At 42.4% G+C, this 20392-nt stretch overlaps 1 protein-coding gene across 2 annotated transcripts in view; it reads right to left on the bottom strand.

Moving 5' to 3' along the window:
- Window positions 1-4693: 4693 nt before the first annotated feature.
- Atg10 (autophagy related 10) overlaps window positions 4694-20392 on the bottom strand; it is a 276120-nt gene continuing 260421 nt past the window's right edge. For both annotated transcript variants that reach the window (XM_038324446.1, XM_038324447.1), the window contains exons 6-8: window positions 6193-6290; window positions 5442-5557; window positions 4694-5163 (exon numbers count right to left, since the gene is read on the bottom strand). In XM_038324446.1, coding sequence (XP_038180374.1) covers window positions 5458-5557; window positions 6193-6290 — 198 coding nt within the window. In that variant the 3' untranslated portion in view covers window positions 4694-5163; window positions 5442-5457. The remainder of the gene's footprint in view (window positions 5164-5441; window positions 5558-6192; window positions 6291-20392) is intronic.

The raw sequence follows: 20392 nt of genomic DNA, 5'->3' as shown, positions 1-20392 counted from the left end.
ACTTTCACAGACTGACGCAGTGGCCTCTCTGGGTCTCCATGCAGGAACACCCCTGCCCCATGCCTGGTCAGCAGCTTTCCTTAGTCGCGGAGGGAGATTTCATAAACTCTTTCTTGTATCCTTGACTCTAAAACCAGAACCAAAGATATCAAGTTCTGTTTGCTGGGGCTGGAACGTGGCCCCTTCGTTCAAGTTTTCTGGTTTTGATGGTTTCCTTCACTGTCTAGGCTTGGTTGTCCTCGAACTCTTCTCAATCTGTAGACCAGGCTGGCCTTGAACTCAGAAATCTGCCTGCTTCTGCCTACCAAATGCTGGAGTAAAGATTAATTCCTTTCACAAGTTGGAAGCTTTGCTGGGTAGGGTCTTGCCCTGAGGCCACCACTCCCTTAAGCATTGGGCTTTTTTGAGTCTCCTTGAACACAGGATTTAAGAGGGTTAAGTTTATGTTTTAAGTTTTAAGTACTCTGCTTAAGGGATCTATAAGAACAAAAATGCTTCTAACCTGTAAACTCTACTCATCCAAGGACGGAAAAACCTGTAAACCTTACTTGCAAAGGACACACAACTTCCTGGAATTTGGGACCTGTTCACAGACAACAAGATACGTGTTTTCACTTTTGTAAACAAGGTTGGTTGCCTGAACTCTAGCATAGATGGATTTTTCTTCAGACCACCAGATTACAAAAAATGACACGGAGACTTATTATTAGTTATTAAAACTTGGCCTTAGCTTAAGCTTGTCTCATTAGTTCTTATAACATAAAGTAACCCTTGCCTTTTAATCTACATTTTTTACGTGGCTCAGTTCCCTTTACTCCGCACTGCCCATCCTACTTCCTCAAAGTCTAGCTGGCAATTCCCCCTTTCCTCTCCCAGAGCTCTCTGTCCCTAGAAGTCCCACATAACCTCTTCCTGCCTAGCTAACGGCCATTCAGCTCTTTATTAAACCAATCACAGTGACACATCTTCACACAGTAGGAAGGAATATTCTGTAACAGCAAAGAATGTGCTTGATTACATGTGGGCAGGAACTACAACAGGGTGTATGCTTGCCCCGACTGTATGAATAGCCTTGTGGGTTTTGCCTTTATAAGCACCTGACACACGTAATTTGCAGCTGTTCTCTGAGAATCCTGGCCAGTGTCCATTATCCTGGCCAGTATTTAATAAAGCTTGCTTCAAATTTGGCTAAAAAATTGTGGTAGTGTTCTTATTCTTGCCCAGTGGGAATAACTGTATTTCCTGATGCCTCATTTTCTCCTTAAATTGTGCATTTTGTATTTTTCCTTGCTCAGTCTGATGTTTTTCATTAGAAATCTGCATAAGCATGGCCACTAATAACCAGGCAATGCTATCAATACTAAGCTGTTTGGAAATCTCCTCTGCTAAAGCTGTTAATCAATAACTCTTCAATATAACCTCAGGAAGATTTTTTTTTTTTTGGACAAGGACAGAAAACAGTCACTTTCTTCACCAATTTATCACAAGAATGATCTCTAGGCCACTTACTAATATTATTCTCCTCTGAAACGTCTGAGCTGGGCCCCCATAGTTCAGATCACCCTGAGAACCACTGTCTTCAATGTTCCTACTAGGATGGCCCATTAATCCCTGCTTAAAATACCCAATTGCTTTTCTAGTCCTAAACCCCAAAGTGTTCCACATTCCTCCAAACAAAAGCATGGTCAGGCCTATCACATCAATACTCCAGTCTCTGGTACCAACTCTGTCTTAGTTAGGGTTTATAGTGCTGTGAAGAGACACCATGACCACGCAACTCTTGTGAGAAAAATATTTAATTGGGCTGGTTTACAGATCAGAGGCTTAGTCCATTATCATCATGGCAGGAAGCATGGTGGATGCAGGCAGATGTGGTGTTGGAGAGGTAGCTGAGTTGTACATGTATGTGGACTGCAGGCAGCGGGAAGAGAGAAACCTCAAAGACCACCCCCAGTGACACATGTCCTCCAACAAGGCTACATGTCCTAATCCTTTCAAATAAAAACATTCCCTATGAGCCCACGGGGACCATTTTCATTCAAACCATTCCTGGGCTAGTGATATGTAGTCCAATACTGCCTTGTGACAGCAGTCACTGACAGCAAGCTGAGGAGAGCATGAAACTAAAGAACCAAAACCTTGGACAAAGTGTAGAGAGTGGAGACTTTGAAGCACTCAATTCTAAATGTGATGCCTTCATCAGGCTCAAGGAACTATGCAGAAAGGGAGGAAAACTTATGAGAGCCAGAGGTGGTGGATAATGTCAAGAGAACAGTATCTTCGGGACACAACAGGCCTGGTGCATATATGGACTCACACAGACGGTGGTGGCACGATAGAGCCTGCACAGGTACAAGCCAGATGGGGTTCTAGCACTCGGAGCAGGAGTGGACACAGGAGCTCATTCTAACCATGCAATTTATGCTCAATGGCAAAGAGGAAATCAGTTTTCTCCAATGGAGTCTTATAGACATAGTAACCACATGTCAGGAGTAGGCCAATACATAAAAATAGTTGGCCAATACACACACACACACACACACACACACACACACACACACACAAAAACCTCAGTGGTATCTTTTTTTTTTTAAATCTCATTTTGCTTTGTTTGGGCATCTCTCTGTTTTTCTGTCTTATTAGTCTTTTGCTTGTTTATTTCAATTTTCATTTTTATAGGTTTTGTTTGTGTTTCTTTTTTTTGTTTTTTTTTTTTTTTGTTTTTTTTTGTTTTTCGAGACAGGGTTTCTCTGTGGCTTTGGAGCCTGTCCTGGAACTAGCTCTTGTAGACCAGGCTGGTCTCGAACTCACAGAGATCCGCCTGCCTCTGCCTCCCGAGTGGGCTTAAAGGCGTGCGCCACCACTGCCCGGCATTGTGTTTCTTGTATTCTTTCCTTTTTTTATTGTTCTAAAGAGAAAGAAAGAAAAAGAATATAAAGTTTGGGGTGTAGGAAGGATTTGAGAGAAATGGAGGGAGGAGAAATACATGATCAAAATACACTCTTTGAAAGAAGCTTTTTTCTTCTCCTTTGGTTTTTTTTTTTGTTTGTTTGTTTTTGTTTTTGTTTTTTGTTTTTTGTTTTTTTTGGAGACAGGGTTTCTCTTTGTAGCCTTGGCTGTATTGGAACTCCCTGTATACCAGGCTGGCCTTAAACTCAGAGATCCACCTGCCTCTGCCTTCTGAGTGCTGGGATTAAAGGCATGCGCCACCACTGTCTGGTTGAAAGAAATTTAATAATAGTAATAACTATAATAACAACAAAACAGTACTCTACAGTATTGTGTTATCAGACTTTTCTGAGTATTGTGATTTGTGCTTTCATATTCCATAACATTTACAAAATGTTAGATATTCAGCACTTTTATTATACAATAATCTTCTTAAAGGCAATTTTGCCTAACTTCAGGCTAAGCGTCTGAGCATACTCAAAGGCAGCTAATGCCAGTGTGGTAGGTCAGTGGGCAAAGGCACGGTGGCCAAGCCCGAGACCTGAGCTTGATCTCCAGCGCTCACACAGCGGAAGGAGAGCCCTGTCCCTTCATCTCCACATTTACTCTGTGGCAAGTGCCCTGGCCCACGCTTATATGCAGACAAAAGTTAAAAAGAAAAAGTGGTTATGCTAAATTGTGATGTTCAATATGTTACAGATATTAAACACACCTTCAGTTTACGGTTATTTTCAACTCATAATGGGTTATGATGGAACCTTGTGTTGATAAACATCAGGAAGCAAATCTACTTTGCAGAGAAATGACAAGGGCTTACTGGCACTAATAGGATACAAATCAATGCTACGGTAAAAGTTAATCAAAAGTAGAGGTTTTCTAGGGAATGTGGCTGACAAAGTCACCCCAGACAGACTATTCCAGAAGGTGGCTTGGGTGTGTGCAGGGCACACTTCATGGAAGAAACGCTATCACTGGTGCTTGTATTACACGACACCACTTGTGGTTCCACTTGATTTCACCTTCTAGAAAACAAAAATAAAAATAAAGCAACCTGTGATTCCTCCAGACAAGGTTTGTCCTAATGTCTTGCTGGCTATGACCATATTCCGGACTGAATTAATAGCAGCTGATTGTGTGGCAGCTGAACATTTAATTAGTATTTGTATACACTCTTCAAAACTTTTGCACTAATGATTTCATGTAGCTCTCACAGCGACGGTGTGAAGCAGCTCGTTATTCTCACACTGAAAAGAAGGGAGCTGTAGGTTACGAAGCCTTGCACAAAAGCCTCCAGGAATGCAGCAGAGCAGCTGTGGGGCTCGCAGGTAGACGGAAAATGATAGCGCTATTTTTATCAGAAAATTGCAATGCTTAAATGTTTCCTATAACTATGTAAAAAACCTCTAGTTATCTTGTCAAACTTGGCTTGTAAAACATATTATTATAATAAAATGATAATTTATTCTTTATTTTGTATCTATTTTTTTACGCACACACACATACACACATGCACTTTGAGGGAGTTATAGAGAAATAATCCATTGCTAATAAGTTTGTGGGAGAATAATTTAAGATGGGTTATTTTTACAAAATTAATTTTCAGAGACAAGTAAGTTCTACATTTTAATTTCCAGACATCTTCTCTCTCCCTCCCTCCCTCCCTCCCTCCCTCCCTCCCTCCCTCCCTCCCTCTCTCTCTCTCTCTCTCTTTTGGTTTTTTGAGACAGAGTTTCTCTGTGTAGCTTTAGAGCCTGTCCTGGAACTCGCTCTGTAGACCAGGCTGGCCTTGAACTCATAGAGATCCACCTGCCTCTGCTCCCAAGTGCTGCGATTAAAGGCGTGCATCACCACCGCCTGGCAATTTCCATTCATCTTCTGCATAACCAAACACACAAATACATTTCTCCATCAATCTCCACAACAGAAAAGGAACTGTGCCTTGAGGAAAATGGCCTGTATGAGCCCTGATGAGGTCATTACAACATCACTGGATTAGATTAATTTTTCCTAGTTATAGTGATCTGAATCTGCGATGTGTTCCTTCCACACAACCACTATTCCAATCAGGTTTGCAGATGCTTTCTTCCCAAGGAAAGAAATCTGCATCAAATCTTGGTGACATGAGATTCTGCAGTCCCAGTTCCATAGACACCGTGGCTTCTCAGGTGCGCCCTTGGTGTTCTCCATGCTGTAGTTTCTAGGATCAGCAGAAGCCTGGGAACAAAAACAACACAGAAACAGAGAATGAAGGAGGGCAGTAAAGTCTGTTTCCAGGATACTGGCCATAAAATAGAACCTCCCACTGTGGCAGTTGTGTGAGTGTCCTTTGTAGCAAGGTAAGGTACCTCTAAAATAACTGGAACACTAAAGAACTAGCCAGGGCCCAGTCCAGTAAAGACCACGCAAACTGACCCTTGACACGAGGTGTGGCTAAGGGTAAGAGAGACACTATCTTTCTGACAACAAAGCATGAACCAGGCTTTGCTCTTTACCTTGCTCATCAACAGATCACTCGTCCTGCGATGTGGCTTTAGCATAGCTCAGAGGTAGATTCAGACCAACAACTGGCCCCACGATGCTCAGCCATGATGTGATGTAGTTGACATTTCTAGAAAAGAAGTGAGGTATAGGTAATATAAACGCTGTATAATAGTTTCGGATGGAGAACCAGAGAGTGGCCAAAAGGAAGAGGAATGAGGCCGTCCCCCAAGACGCGGGCTTGCTTGGCATCCCAGAATCCCTGTCAGTCACATGGTGTAAGTTGGACTTGTGATCCTGAGTATAGGAAAATCTCTCACCAAGGTAGCTGAAGGCAAGACAGAACTGGGGTTTCTGATTCCTCATGATGGCCCAACACTTTCATTTGAATGTAAGCAGTTGTTGAGCTGGCTGAATCGGTAGCTACAACACTGGTGGTGCTGAGCTAAAAGTGCTATTCCAGACCCAGGCCTACCCCGAGCCAGCTGTGCGACTTCAGCAGACTCACCCAGCGCCTCTGCGCTTCAGCGTTCCTGACTGAGAACTAAGTTAAGCAGTGGTATTCAGATACTGGGGCGTCAGAAAAGCCCAGTGTGTTCATAGATCTAAAAATCAGGACACTTAGCACACAGCCAAAATCAATGTGTTCACCATTACCATTAGAAAGAATATTTCTTATTTTAGCCTGGCTTTTAGAGTCGCATGAAAAGATTTATACTTTTAAAGTCAGAGTAGAGTACAATGTGTCTTGAAGGTGTTTCTTACCGATTGATTTTCTGCGAATTTTTCAGCACAGCAGTCATGAATTCATTTGTCTTGCAGGGATGTAGAACAAAAAATGGTTGCCCAAGTATTGGATGCTCCTGCAACAATTCAGGCTGTCACTGAACTACTTCAAGAAGTTAAACAATCTGCTTTACTTTTTAATGGTTTAGAATTTGTACACCATTTCTCTTTCTCTCCTTCACCCTCTGTGTGTGCACACACACATAATACACATGCCTGTATGCCTGTTTGCACACAAGCACATGTGTACATGCACACGTGTGGCCATGTGGCAATCTGAGGATAACTTGCAGGAGTTGTTCCTCTCCTTTTGCCATTGGGGTCCTGGGCTTGACCTCCCATCATCAAGCTTGGTTGCAAGTGCTTTTACCCACTGCGGCAGTTTGATTGAGAATGGACCCCTTAGGGTCATATATTTGAATGCTTGTCCATCACGGAGTGGCACTATTTGAGAAGGATTAGAGAGGTTGGATTAGGAGGTGTGGCCTTGTGGAGGAAGTGTGTTACAAGGAGTGGGCTTTGAGGTTTCAAATCCTGCCAGGCACAAGTTCTCTCTTGGCCTGAGGATCGTGATGGGTTTCATCTATTGCATGCATGACACCATGCTCACCACCCTGATGATAATGGACCAAACCTCTGAAACTGTAAGCAAGCCCCCAGTTAAATGCTTTCTTTTGTAAGAGTTTCTGTGGTCATGGTGTCTCTTCACAGTGTCTAATACATCTACTAAGCCATATCATCAGCTTTGCTCTTTTAAGATAAACATTGATCTTACATTCCAAGTCACTGATTAACATTCAGGTTGACTTTCTACTCTGAAACACAATTATAGTCCAAAAATGCCAAAGGCCATGAAAAGGAGCTATTCACTGATTTACTGTCAAACACAGTGGGGCACACATGCCATTTACACGCTATAAATTAGATGAATTTCTTTGGTTCTGCCTTGGTTAGCCATGTTTCTCTTTGGCTTATAATTATTCTTTAATTTTTCTTCAGTGATATACAGGAATGCCAGTAACTTGACAATCAGAATGAAGCATTTCTCTTACCTCTTTGTTAGTAAAGGAACCAAAGCTATTTACATAAATATGTACACACACACACACACACACACACACACACACACACACACACATTAGTTTTCCTGAAGGACTTCTTACTAACTCATGCAGAACTGTTTCATTATATAGTTGAGGGTTTGCCTCTTAAGAGGAGTAGAGCCTACATTTTACAAGACCTCAAAAGAACAACCCAGGAGACTCATAGACACAGTTCAGTTCAGAGAACTGTTTTGAAAGGGAAACAATGGGATAAGAAGGGTTAAATTGGCATGGGCATGGGCGAGCAGGGTAAAGGAGTTATATGAGGAGGGATAAAACTAATACTAATGATCTTTTGAAAAAGCCACATGGAGACCTACTACTACAGAAACTTTGTAATATTACATAATTATACATATATAAAAAGTGGTTTAATTGTGCTACCCTACAATGGGAGGACAATACCCCAAACAGACATCTTATGTTAGCAAATAAATACCCCAGTACCAGAAATGAGATGCTGTGCAATGGGGTGACATTGACTGCCAAGCATTACAGAATGTTGCCAGTACTCCTGGCTATAATTTGATAAGACCTCACTGCTGAAGACCCCATATGCTTGAGCCACAGAACATGGGGACATCAAACTGGTACTCACCTACAAGGTAGTGTTCATGGCGCTAGAAGGTGCTATGCGTGCTGCCAGAGGAGAAACGTAAGCCTCAATCTCACCTAGATATGAATCCTGAAAACTCCAACTACTATCCTGAAAAGACAAGCCCGCTGGTGCCACAGTGGCATGCATGTTATGGGATCAACCACTACTTCTGGTTGGCTCAGACCTACTATATGATATGGAATCCATACCTTGGATTATTAAAGGGGCCAAGAATCTGAAGCTAGATATATCCCAGGAGGAAACCCAATACTATTATTCTGCTAAATGCACATAGTTTTAAAATGATTCTCAATGACTTATTATAATACTGAATAGATCAGAAAATTTTTAACTGTCAACAGAAAAGCTTCTTCTTGCAGTAGATGGCAATTAACACAGACACCAATCAACATTCAGAGAACAAAATACTGTGGAGTGCTCAGCCATAAATCAGAAATCCAATCACACCTCTCCCTCAGGACTCAGGGATCTTTGTTCAAAGAAGGAGCAGAAGGAGTGTAAGAGTCAGAGGTGGTGGATAACGTCAGGGTAACAGTGTTTTCCAGTCCCTAGAGATGCATATGAACTCACAGTGGCTGTGACAGAGGCACACAACCAGCACAAGCTCCAGGTAGACAAATTCCAGCAGAGAGGGGACAAGTACATATGTAATATCATGATAAGCTCAGGAGCTGCGGCCACGTGATAGCTACTGGAGGAAGAAGAGTCACTTAAATATGTGACCCTGATGGGCTGACCACACACTAGGAAAGGCGTCTGTCCCAAGACCAGGACAACACAAACTGGACTTGATGCCGGGAAGAAATAATCTCAAAGTTGGATTATAGGGGTGGTGATAAGGGGGAGGAGCTGGGGGTGAAGACAATACAAATACATTTGTGAAATTATTTTTGTTGTTTTTGAGACAGGGTTTCTCTGTGTAAACCAGGCTGGCCTTGAACTCAGACATCCACCTGCATCTGCCTCCCAAGTGCTGGAACTAAAGGCATGTGCCACCACTCCTAGCTCATTTATGAAATTCCTAAAGAATTAATAAAACTATCGCAAAAAGGGAAAGAAATAACCATGGGAGGGTTGTGAGCCACTATGTGAATGTTGGGAATCAAACCTAGGTCCTCTGGAAGAGCAGCCAGTGCTCTTAACCACAGAGCCAAATCTCTAAACCTGCTCATGGAGGTGGCAATGCTATAGAAGTCACAAAATTCAGTTTGTACAGTGATCCCAGCCAAATATTTTCAGTCAATCATGTCTTCTAATAATGCTAGCCATGGGCATCAGGGGACTTGGGTAGGAGGTGCAGCAGCCACCTGCAGAGCAAAGGAAATTCTTTATATTTATAGACATTAAAGAGTAGAGGCCTCAGAGCTTAGAGGGTGAGGTTTCTGAGCTTGGAGGATGGGCATCTCTGTGTTTGGAGGGTGGGGAGAGGGTCTCTGAGTTTGAAGGGTAGGTCTCTGAGATTAGCAGATTAGTGGTGATGTTTGGGTATAAGGTTGCAATATAGAAAGTTAATCCTATACTCTCACTCTCTTTTAGGGTTGCCACATGCTAGGAGATTAGCAGTTTTGTGACAGTAATAGACAGGATATAAGGCATGCAGGTCCCCTCTAAAGGGGCAGCCTCTGTGATCTAACGTTAGTCTTTTTTGCTTATATAAAATAACAAGAAAGAAACTGACATCATGGAACAGCATTTAGAAGAAGGTGGTATCCAATGATGTCATAGAACAGCATTTAGAAAAAGGTAGTCTCCAAGGGGTTTAGGGATGCGGACTTTATTCTGGCTACCTTCAGCTGAAATTGGGGTTCAGTTGGGTTAAGGTGAAGTCCCCTCTCTCTTCATCCCATGCAGTCGGCCAACTGCTGATACCTGAGTCAGGGCTGATAGTTATACACCAAGAGGATGCTCTCCATGTAAGTCTGTATGCACACTGGATGGTAGTCTGGGCGAGCCTACATCTGGGCTAGGAAGGAGTGGTTGTTTCTTGATCAGGAGTTTGAAGTCCCCTGGAGGTCTTGGTGGTAGGTGAAGTAAACTGGGCTGTAAATCGCCTCTGGGAGCTGCACTGTCTCTAGGATGGGAGAAGAGCTCAGATCACATCTGGTTTAGTGTGGGCTGTGCTATCCTGGAGTTCCTATCACCGTGTTTGGCATCATTTTTTTAAAGTTGCTTTGGAAAGTTGTCTAATTTACTATTTTTATTTTCTGCGTGTATGTATTTTTGCCTGCACGTATGTATGTGCACTGTGTGTTTGCCCAGCGCCTGGGGGTGGGGGAGCAGAAGAGAACATCAGATCTCTTGGAACTGGAGCCTAGGACAGCTGTAAGCCATTAGCTGGATGTTAGGAACCTACCCTGTTCCTCTCCAAGAACAAGTGCTCTCAATTGCTGGGCCACAGCTTCAGCTCCAGCCCTGGGTGTTTTACGTAAGGAACGTGTTTTGTCCCAGGTTGGGTACAGGGATGTGATAAGATGGGCTTCAGGTGGTCAGGTCCTTTAACAATGCTGGCCACTCTCAAGGAGGGAAGCTGGAGGGGAGACCTAATGGTAACCCTTTAGTGTTTGAGTCTTATTCAGGCTTATAAGCCTATATAAGCCTAGAAATTTGTGTTCAGACCAAGTAGGTGTCTTGTTAGAGTTGTCATTGCTGTGATGAAACACCATGACCAAAGCAACTTGGGGAGGGAAGGGTTATTTCAGGTAACTTAACACTTCCAGGTAACAGTCCTTCATGGAGGGAAGTCAGGATAGAAACTCAAACAGGGCAAGAATCTGGAGGCAGAACTGACGTAGGCCACAGAGGGGTGCTGTTTATTAGCTTGCTCCCTATGGCTTGCTCAGTGCTTTCTTATAGAACCCAGTACCTTCAGCCCAGGGATGGCATCACCTACAATGAGCTGGACCCTCCCCCATTAATCACCAATTAAGAAAATGTCCTACAGGCTGACCTTACAGAGGCATTTTCTTCATTGAGGTTCCCTCCTCTCAGATGGCTTTAGCTGTGTCAAGCTGACATAAAACTAGCCAGCACAGCAGGGGAGAGGGTTTCAAATGCTCTGATGCATGTGGCTACTGAAGACAATTAGTCAGGACAATATTCTTCAAAAGCTCCTTCTCTGCAATGGCCCTTCTTTTAAAACCGATCCCATCAGGGGATAATATCTGCACTTTCCACTTTCTCTGTAGACAGCCAGATCCAGAGACGAAAGCAGTCCTCAGCTCACTCAGGAATTAGTGTTGGAATCAGAGAAAAAAAATCTAAACTCCTACATCTGATTTATTTAATACACCTTTTTGTTGTTGTTTTTCTTTTTTGGAAATGAAAGAACATCAAACCAGGCAGGGTCTTTTAGTGACATTCATTTTAGAGCAGTCTGAGAAGCATATTCATGTGTAAGTGCCACCATCTGCTCTTAGCATTGATGCACTAAGGCGGATGTGCATGGAGAAATCGGTGAGGACGTACACAGCCAATGGTGTGTAGGCTAACAACTCAATAAGGATACAGCCAATGGTGTGTAGGCTAACAACTCAATAAGGACACAGCCAATGGTGTGTAGGCTAACAACTCAATAAGAACGTCCCTGGAACTCAGTCCTGCTAAATGCTCTTCTGTGCAGAAATGATGGGTCAGATTTCTATCTTTGTAACTCCAGAGGAGGTAGGTATACAGGCACATTCCCTTATGGAATTTAATTTTGCAGTGGTTAGATGTCTCATTAAGTATGTCTGACATGAATCCTGGGAATTGCTTTTAGAACTATTAGCTGTGACTATCAGAAGGAAATGGTGATACGGCACCTCCATCTCACATGTAATAAACATGACGAGTCACCTGCTTCATTTCTTTACTCGGCTCTCTGGGAGAGCACAAATATAATTTCATACACTGAGCTTTTATCTGGTTTCATACTCCAGACTGATCACTGCTTCTACTCTGAGCACATTCCTTAGAAATGGAGAAAGATTAGCCCGGATGGTACTAAGGCACACCTTTAATCCCAGCACTTGGGAGGCAAAGGCAGGTGGCGCTCTGTGAGTTCAAGGATAGCCTGGTCTACATAGCAAGTTCCAGGACAGCCAGAGCAACATAGCAAGACCCTGTCTCAACAAAAGAACAAAACAAAACGAAAAAACAAATGGAGCAAGGTGTCCTCCTTATACACACCTTGTGTGGGAGAAGGATGAGCAAGCAGCAGTGGGGTTCCTGTGCCTTCAGCCAGTGCCTCTCTTAACGTCAGCCCTGTGCTTAACGTCATCCATGTAAGAGGGGCAGTGGCCCCTGCCCCTGCCAGGCTTGCTGCTCATCACACAGCAGCTCCTTTCGCATCCAACCAGACTTGATATCTACGACAGTCCCTTTCTCTGTGTCTCAACTCTCTAGTTCACCCCTTCGGACATCTACTCATTGACTTTAAGATCATGTACATTCATAAACTTCTATGAGTAGTAAAGAGTCTAGAAAATATAGAGAACAAAGAGGGAAACTGGATTTAAGGGTCCTTTCAGACCCTTTTACACACATCAGCTCACAGTTCCTGTTGCTTTTTGTTTAATGAACATGTGCTACTAAGCACCTGCCCTGTGCCAGCCCCTGCCATATAGGGCTTTTGGGGATTCTCTCTAAGTATTGTTATACTATTTTTTATGCTTATAATTCTTTTAGATCTAATATAAGTTTAAAAATTAATATTTTTTATTTTTAATTATGTCTGTCTATGTGTATGTGCCCATGAGTGCAAGTGTCTGCAGAGGCCAGAAGAGGGCACTGAATGGTGCTGAAGTTGCTGACATAGAAGCTGGGACTAGAACTCAGGTTCTCTGCAAGAGCCATATGTATTCTGCCGGGCGGTGGTGGCGCACGCCTTTAATCCCAGCACTCGGGAGGCAGAGGCAGGCGGATCTCTGTGAGTTTGAGACCAGCCTGGTCTACAAGAGCTAGTTCCAGGACAGGCTCCAAAGCCACAGAGAAACCCTGTCTCGAAAAACCAAAAAAAAAAAAAAAAAAAAAAAAAAAGAGCCATATGTATTCTTAATCATTGAGCCATTGCTCCAGTCCAAGGCAGGGGCAGGGAACTTTTCACATTGCTCTTTCTCTTTTATTTAGGTTGAACTTTACAGGTAGCTTTAATTTTAAAGTTATCCCAAAAATATTCAATTAACTAATTTTTTAAAAATAAAATCTATATTTGTTCAGTGTCTTTCTCTTTTCCCAAGCAATTGAAATACTGGAGGACGACTAGCTCTCTCTGCTCTCCTGGCTTATGTGCTATTTCCCTGTATTTCAGTTATATTTGCTGCTGCTCAACTCTAGAGATACTATTACTATTTTATAACTCCATGTTCCTTGAGAGTTCTTCAGATTTTACCCTTTAACTTTTTTGGTGAATCTTAGCATTCATTTGGGACTTTTTTTTTTTTGAGATAGCATCTCACATAGCCCAGGGTGGCCTCAAGCTCGCTACATATTGGAGATGGACCTTGCCCTGACCCCTGCCTCTACCCGATTACTTTACCCCAGAAATACATCTCTCAGGAGCATGTTTTACTGAGGATTTACAGGTGATAAACAGTCCCATCCTAGGATGTTCTATCGTGCTGTCATTTCTGAAAGATAAGCTGTAGGTAAAACAATTCTAGATTACAGATGTATCTATCAGGACGCGAGCTGTAGCGTCTCGCCTTCTTCCAGGCTTTATAAGTAGGAGTTAACTGTGCCCCTCTTCAGGTCTTCCTCCTGTGAAGTACCTGGGTATGGATTTCTTCATTTCTGCTTGGGGTTCACTGACCTCCAGAACACAAACATGAAGTCCTTCCAGCTCCTGAGGAGATCCTGGAGTCAGCTCTGTGAGTGCTGTCTCTCCTTTGTTCTTCTGAAAATTCCATTACCTATGTCAATTCTCTTCTATTCTCTATAGCTCTTAACTTGTTAGTATATTTACTGGCTCACCCCATTTTCACTATGACATATGCAGTTCCTCAAATTCTTCTCCTAGTCTCCTAGTACATTCATAGACCCTTTAACTATATTTACCTACTTTTAATCTAGACTTTCTAATTACACTTTACTTTGTAAATGATTTATTTAGTTATTTTTCAATTTTGCCTTATTATTTTTATTATTAAATGTTTTGACATGGCCTCTCTAGCTCTGGCTGGCCTCGAACTCATTGTGTAGATTAGGCTGGTATTGAACTCATAGAGTCCATCTGACTCTGCCTTCCAAGTGCTGAGATTAAAGCCATGTGCCACCATATCCAGTTTTTTGCTTTGTCTTGTTTTGATATTGGGTCTCTGGCAATCTAATTATTCAGCCAAGGATGACTTTGAACTTGTGTTCCTTCTGTTCCCACCTTCCATGATGGCATTACAAGAATGTGCCGTCACACTCTTTGAAATTTGCCCAGTTTGATTGTCTTATTTCAAAAGTATGTTGAATTATACTTATATTTTGCAATGAATAATTTCAATATTTAGACTTGTGGCTTCTAATACTAATGTCTATTGTCTTGGCTGGTATTCTCTAAGATTCTTGTTATGAATTCTGCATTTGTAATTGCTAGTTTGCAGCATGACTATTTAGTGGTAATTCTTTGGGGCCTATGATTAAATGTGTAACCCTCTCAAGAGGTTTCTACGTGCTTCTGAGTGGTGCTTAGGAGGACTCTAATACCATGCTAGCATGAAGACCCATCTCTAGAAATTTTCTGCAGATTTTTCCTTCTCATCTTTTTAAACGACCGTAAGGCAGACAGAATGAAAAGGAAGAGGTGTTTTTAACTATAAACAACAAGGTGCATGAGGTCCTATTTGACACAGGTGCTAAAGAAAGCCTTTGCAGAATTAGCACCTGAGCAGACCTATGAGGAGCAAGTCACGGGATTCTTTGTGAACCAACCTTTATTTATGATGACTTAGAAATGTGGACAGTAATCTTAGGAAACTAAACCAAAGCTTTACGTGCAGTTTACCAGGAAACTAGTTGCTGCTCCCCAAACAATTTTTCACCTACATGCCTTTGCACACACTGCTCTTTCTGTTTGGAACTCTCCCTTCTCTATTCATGGACACTTTTTTCCTCCTATAGATCACAGCTGAGGCAGGTGCCTTCTACCCATATTCCACCTGCACCCTAGGCTTACTGCTAATTCCACAGTGTTCCATGCAGGCAATTGACTATTTATAGATAAGCATCCCAAGTATTATGCATTTCTTTAAGGGCACAAGGAGTATTCTGATTATGATGCTCAATTTCAGCATTTAACACTCTGCCTTTTACATGCTAGGTACTCAACGGAGATAGTCTGCTATGCCAAAGAAAGCTGTTCCTTACATATGCAGCCTGCTCCACAAAGGGGAATATTTGTGTGGAAGGCCTTACAACACTGGAAAGCACAAGAGAAAGAATGGTTCTTTCTTTGGTATGGAACTGCAGACAGCATCTACTATACATCTGTAGTAAAACTTCAACATCTGTCCTGCCAACTAATTCTCCCAATAAGAGGGTTTGGGGGCACAGGTAGAAATAGCTCATCCCATGTAACTTACATTAAGACATGTATGTTTTGCAGTATATTCTAAAATCTACTCACCTTCTTCCCTTTGAAGACAAAATCTCACTATGTAGACAAATTTGGTCTTGAACTCACTATGTAGCCCAAACTCCTGATTCTTCAGCCTCAGTCTTCTAGGTGCTAGGATTAAAGATGTGCACTACCAAGCCTGGTTATCTACTTGTTTCTATATAAACAATCATATCTGTTTTCATCACTGGCAAAACTAATGCATCAAGAGGACCACGATGCAAGAATACAGAAGATACTGCAATAGAGCTGACTATGATGCTGGCAACTAAAGATCCAAATCCAGCTTACAGGGACTGAAGGAAAGGATAGGATGTATCGGATGGGGTCAACAGGGCACTGGAGACTTCCCAAAGAACAGACAGGACTAAGGTAGGAGGAGAGAAGAGTGTGGCCAGAGACCAGAAGCCCCAATATTGACTCCAAATTTATTTAAAAATTAATAATTAAGCAAGAGACATGGCAACTTCCATTTTTACACAAAACTCAAAAGCGTAATAAATTTGGAAGAAAAAAATGCCTATTTTGTGTGTTAAATATATTGTTACATGATTGAGGAAATCCCTTTATGACCAACAAATTCCCTGAAAATGATCAACATTCACACAAGATGAAAACATGAGGCACAGAACACAGACAATTTTATTTTACAGTTGGAAAAAAACAAGGAAGAACATTGTAGGAGGGAAGAATAGTTACCCAAGACCATATTTCTGTCCTGTATAGATGCTGAAGATACAGATAGAAAGACAACAAGGTGGTATTGAAGAACAAGAACACAAGAAAGAAATGAAAGTTTCCCAGAAAGTTCAGCTACTTTCTTATTACTTCTGGAGTGGGCTGCGAGCCATGCGAACCACACTGTACTCTTGCTCTGCCTAGACATCTTGTGGCCAAAAAAGGTCTAAGGGTATTTAAGACGGAGGTTTTTAAACGCCGTAAGCCAGTTTCAGAGTCACGTGTGGCACAAACACCTCCAGGATTTCTAGAATTTTTATTAAAAATTACAGACATCACAGTAGTAATTCTCACATACCACCTTTTCTACTGACAAACCTCCCTTTCATGGCCACAGAGAGAGCCCAGAAAGTAATTCTTTCCCTCCTGCATAAATCTATAAAGGGCTCCATCCCCGGGCTTCTGACAATCCCAACTCCAACTCACGGATTAAAGAGCATGAGACTTTGAACATATTTACAAAGTCTATGGGTTGTTGCTGTAAGCAACATGATTAATATGTGAGAGTTCTGAGTTCCCAAACTTGTTTACTTATCAATTTGTTGTATATAATTTTAATCTCTCTGTATTTTGATATGCAAAATGGAAATAGCACCGCTGGTACTTCACAGGGTGGAAAGAAGACAACCACCAAGACTTCCAAAGCCTGCTGGGGGAGAGACACTTATGCAAATGTCTATTAATTACACAGTCACAACTGCACAACTGGGCCAGGCAGATGATAAGACCAAGCATGCACCCCAGCCATCAGCATCGAGAAGAAATAAGTATTCAATCCAACAGCACTTGTTGCATTTTATGCAGCATATTATGTTGCAATATTCCATAACATAACACAGCATAGCAGCTTCCAGATGATCTTCAAAGAATTCTCTGATAGAACATCAACTTATTAGAGACAACAGTTAAAGACAAAAACAAGAAAGCCAGCCAATTACTAATGAAGAACTTGTAAAAAGCTAATCAAAGCTCTCATCCAGAGAAAATGAGAAACTCTGAGGCGCAGAATGGTTTTGTATATTGATGAGATTTTTATATAGTGTCACAGAAAGAAAACTAAAACATTTAGATGAAGAAAAAAAGAAGCCTGTTCCTGTATCTGGAAGTCTCATTATTTCCATACCAATGTTTTCACTAAAATCCTCTGTTCTGGAAAAACTGCTCATTTTTAAGATATCTCTAGGGAGGTGCTAGCAGAAGAGGCTCCTCTGGATTTCAGAGTCTGTCAACACCCCAAAGAAGAGTCTTCACTCAACCCCATGCACTCAGTCATAGCATGGAAAAGTGGAAAATGTAGGACCACCTATTTTTTCCATGTTAAAGAAAAAAAATTGGTAGTGTGGAGGATGGGCGTTGAGATTTTAAAAAGAAATTAGAAGATGTAAGAGAAAACTGCCAGGGAGAACACTCAATTAAAATAACTAAGCAGTAAAATAGTAGGAGTGTGGCCTCAGGAGAGAACAGAGTGTGAGTGTGGACTCAGGAGTGAACAGAGTGTGAGTGTGGACTCAGGAGTGAACAGAGTGTGAGTGTGGACTCAGGAGTGAACAGAGTGTGAGTGTGGACTCAGGAGTGAACAGAGTGTGAGTGTGGACTCAGGAGTGAACAGAGTGTGAGTGTGGACTCAGGAGTGAACAGAGTGTGAGTGTGGCCTCAGGAGGGAACAGAGTGTGAGTGTGGACTCAGGAGTGAACAGAGTGTGAGTGTGGACTCAGGAGTGAACAGAGTGTGAGTGTGGCCTCAGGAGGGAACAGAGTGTGAGTGTGGACTCAGGAGTGAACAGAGTGTGAGTGTGGACTCAGGAGTGAACAGAGTGTGAGTGTGGACTCAGGAGTGAACAGAGTGTGAGTGTGGCCTCAGGAGGGAACAGAGTGTGAGTGTGGACTCAGGAGTGAACAGAGTGTGAGTGTGGACTCAGGAGTGAACAGAGTGTGAGTGTGGCCTCAGGAGGGAACAGAGTGTGAGTGTGGACTCAGGAGTGAACAGAGTGTGAGTGTGGCCTCAGGAGGGAACAGAGTGTGAGTGTGGCCTCAGGAGTGAACAGAGTGTGAGTGTGGACTCAGGAGTGAACAGAGTGTGAGTGTGGCCTCAGGAGGGAACAGAGTGTGAGAGGGGGCCCAGAAGAGAACAGAGTGGAGGTCAGTCTCAGAACCCAGACACAAAAAGCAGAGCTGTTTCTCACAGCTAGCAACAGGGCCATCAGGAACATTTGTTATGTTAGCATGGCTGTTTGGAGCCCAGACTGGCCTGGGGTTGACTGTGTAGCCCAGGCTGGATTTAAGTTCCTGTTTCAATCAGATGCTGTGATTTCAGGGTGCTCTCACCACACCAGGCTCATCTGCTACCCTGCCAACCTCGAAGATTCCTGGAACCCACTGGATCAAGTCAAGGTTGATATCACAGTTGACTGAGGTCCAGTTTCCACACCAGGGACAAAGGCTGGCTTTCCACATGAACAGAGAAAGGAAGAAGATGTTTTCAGTGATGCTCTGAGTTCAGAAGGGAAAAATAGGGCACAGGTTAGCTGGCTCCAATAAAGTAAGAGTTTGGTCTTGAGGCATGAGGACTAATACATATAATACATGTAGCAATTAATAAAAAGGAGGCCACGAATTTGGAAGAGAGAAAGGAAAGTATATAGGACAGTTTGGAGGAAATAAAGAAAAAAGGGAATGATGTAATTACAATATAATCTCAAAAATAAAAGAAATAATAGACTAAGCCAACAACCTAAGCCAGAGCAGGCCTGAGGCAGTGAACTCAACAGGAGCAGAATTGGGCTAGCAACCTAGGCCAGAGCAGCCTGAGACAGCAAGCACCATAGGAGCAGGACTGAGCCAGCAATCTAGGCAGGAGTTGGCCTGAGACAGCAAGCTCCATGGGAGTGGGAGTGGATCCAGACCCAGGACATTTGCAGAGGCAGGACTGAGCCAGCAACCTGTGCTGGAGCAGACCTGAGACAGCGAACTCCACAGGAGCAGGTACAAGGGAGAAACTGCTAATCAAGTGGGCCAGAGCCAGAGACTAATGTGGGTCTTGGTATGAATAAAATGGCAATCTTACCAAAAGTAATCTACAGATTCAATGCAATGCCCATCAAAATCCCATCAAAATTCTGCACAGACCTTGAAAGAACAGTACTCAACTTCATATGAAAAAGCAAAAAACCCAGGATAGTCAAAACAATCCTGTACAATAAAAGAATTTCTGGAGAATCCCTGACTTCAAACTCTAATACAGAGCTACAGTACTGAAAACAGCCTGGTATTGACATAAAAACAGACAGGTGGACCAATGGAACAGAATCGAAGACCTGGATATTAACCCACACACCTTCAAACACCTGATTTTTGACAAAGAAACAAAAAATATCAAATGGAAAAAAGAAAGCATATTTAACAAATGGTGCTGGTGTAACTGGATATCAACATGTGAAAGAATGAAAATAGATCCACATTTATCACCATGCACAAAACTCAAGTCCAAATGGATCAAAGACCTCAACATAAAGTCAGCCACACTGAACTTCATAGAGGAGAAAGTGAGAAGTACACTTGAACACATTGGCATAGGGGATCACTTCCTAAACATAACCCCAGTAGCACAGACACTGAGAGTAACAATTAATAAATGGGACCTCCAGAAACATAAAGCCTTCTGTAAAGCAAAGGACATGGTCAACAAGACAAAATGACAGCCAACAGAATGGGAAAAGATCTTAACCAACCCTACATCAGACAGAGGTCTGATCTCCAAAATATACAAAGAACTCAAGAAATTGGTCATCAAAAGAACAAATAATCCAATAAAGAAATGGAGTACAGACCTAAACAGAGAACTCTCAACAGAGAAATCTAAAATGGCTAAAAGACACTTAAGAAAACACTCGACATCCTTAGTCATCAGAGAAACGTAAATCTAAACAACTCTGTGATTCCATCTTAAACTTGTAAGAATGGCCAAGGTCAAAGACACTGATGACAACTTATGCTGGAGAGGTTGTGAGGTAAAGGGAACATTCCTGCATTTCTGGTGGAAGTGCTAGCTGGTACAGCCCCTTTGGATGTCAGTGTGGCGATTTCTTAGAAAATTAGGAAACAACCTTCCTCAAGACCCAGCAATAATACTTTTAGGTAT

The sequence above is a fragment of the Arvicola amphibius genome, chromosome 3, assembly GCF_903992535.2.
Source record: "Arvicola amphibius chromosome 3, mArvAmp1.2, whole genome shotgun sequence".
Classification (NCBI taxonomy): domain Eukaryota; kingdom Metazoa; phylum Chordata; class Mammalia; order Rodentia; family Cricetidae; genus Arvicola; species Arvicola amphibius.
Note: the sequence above shows the minus strand (reverse complement) of the source record. Positions and strands in the feature narration are given on the sequence as shown.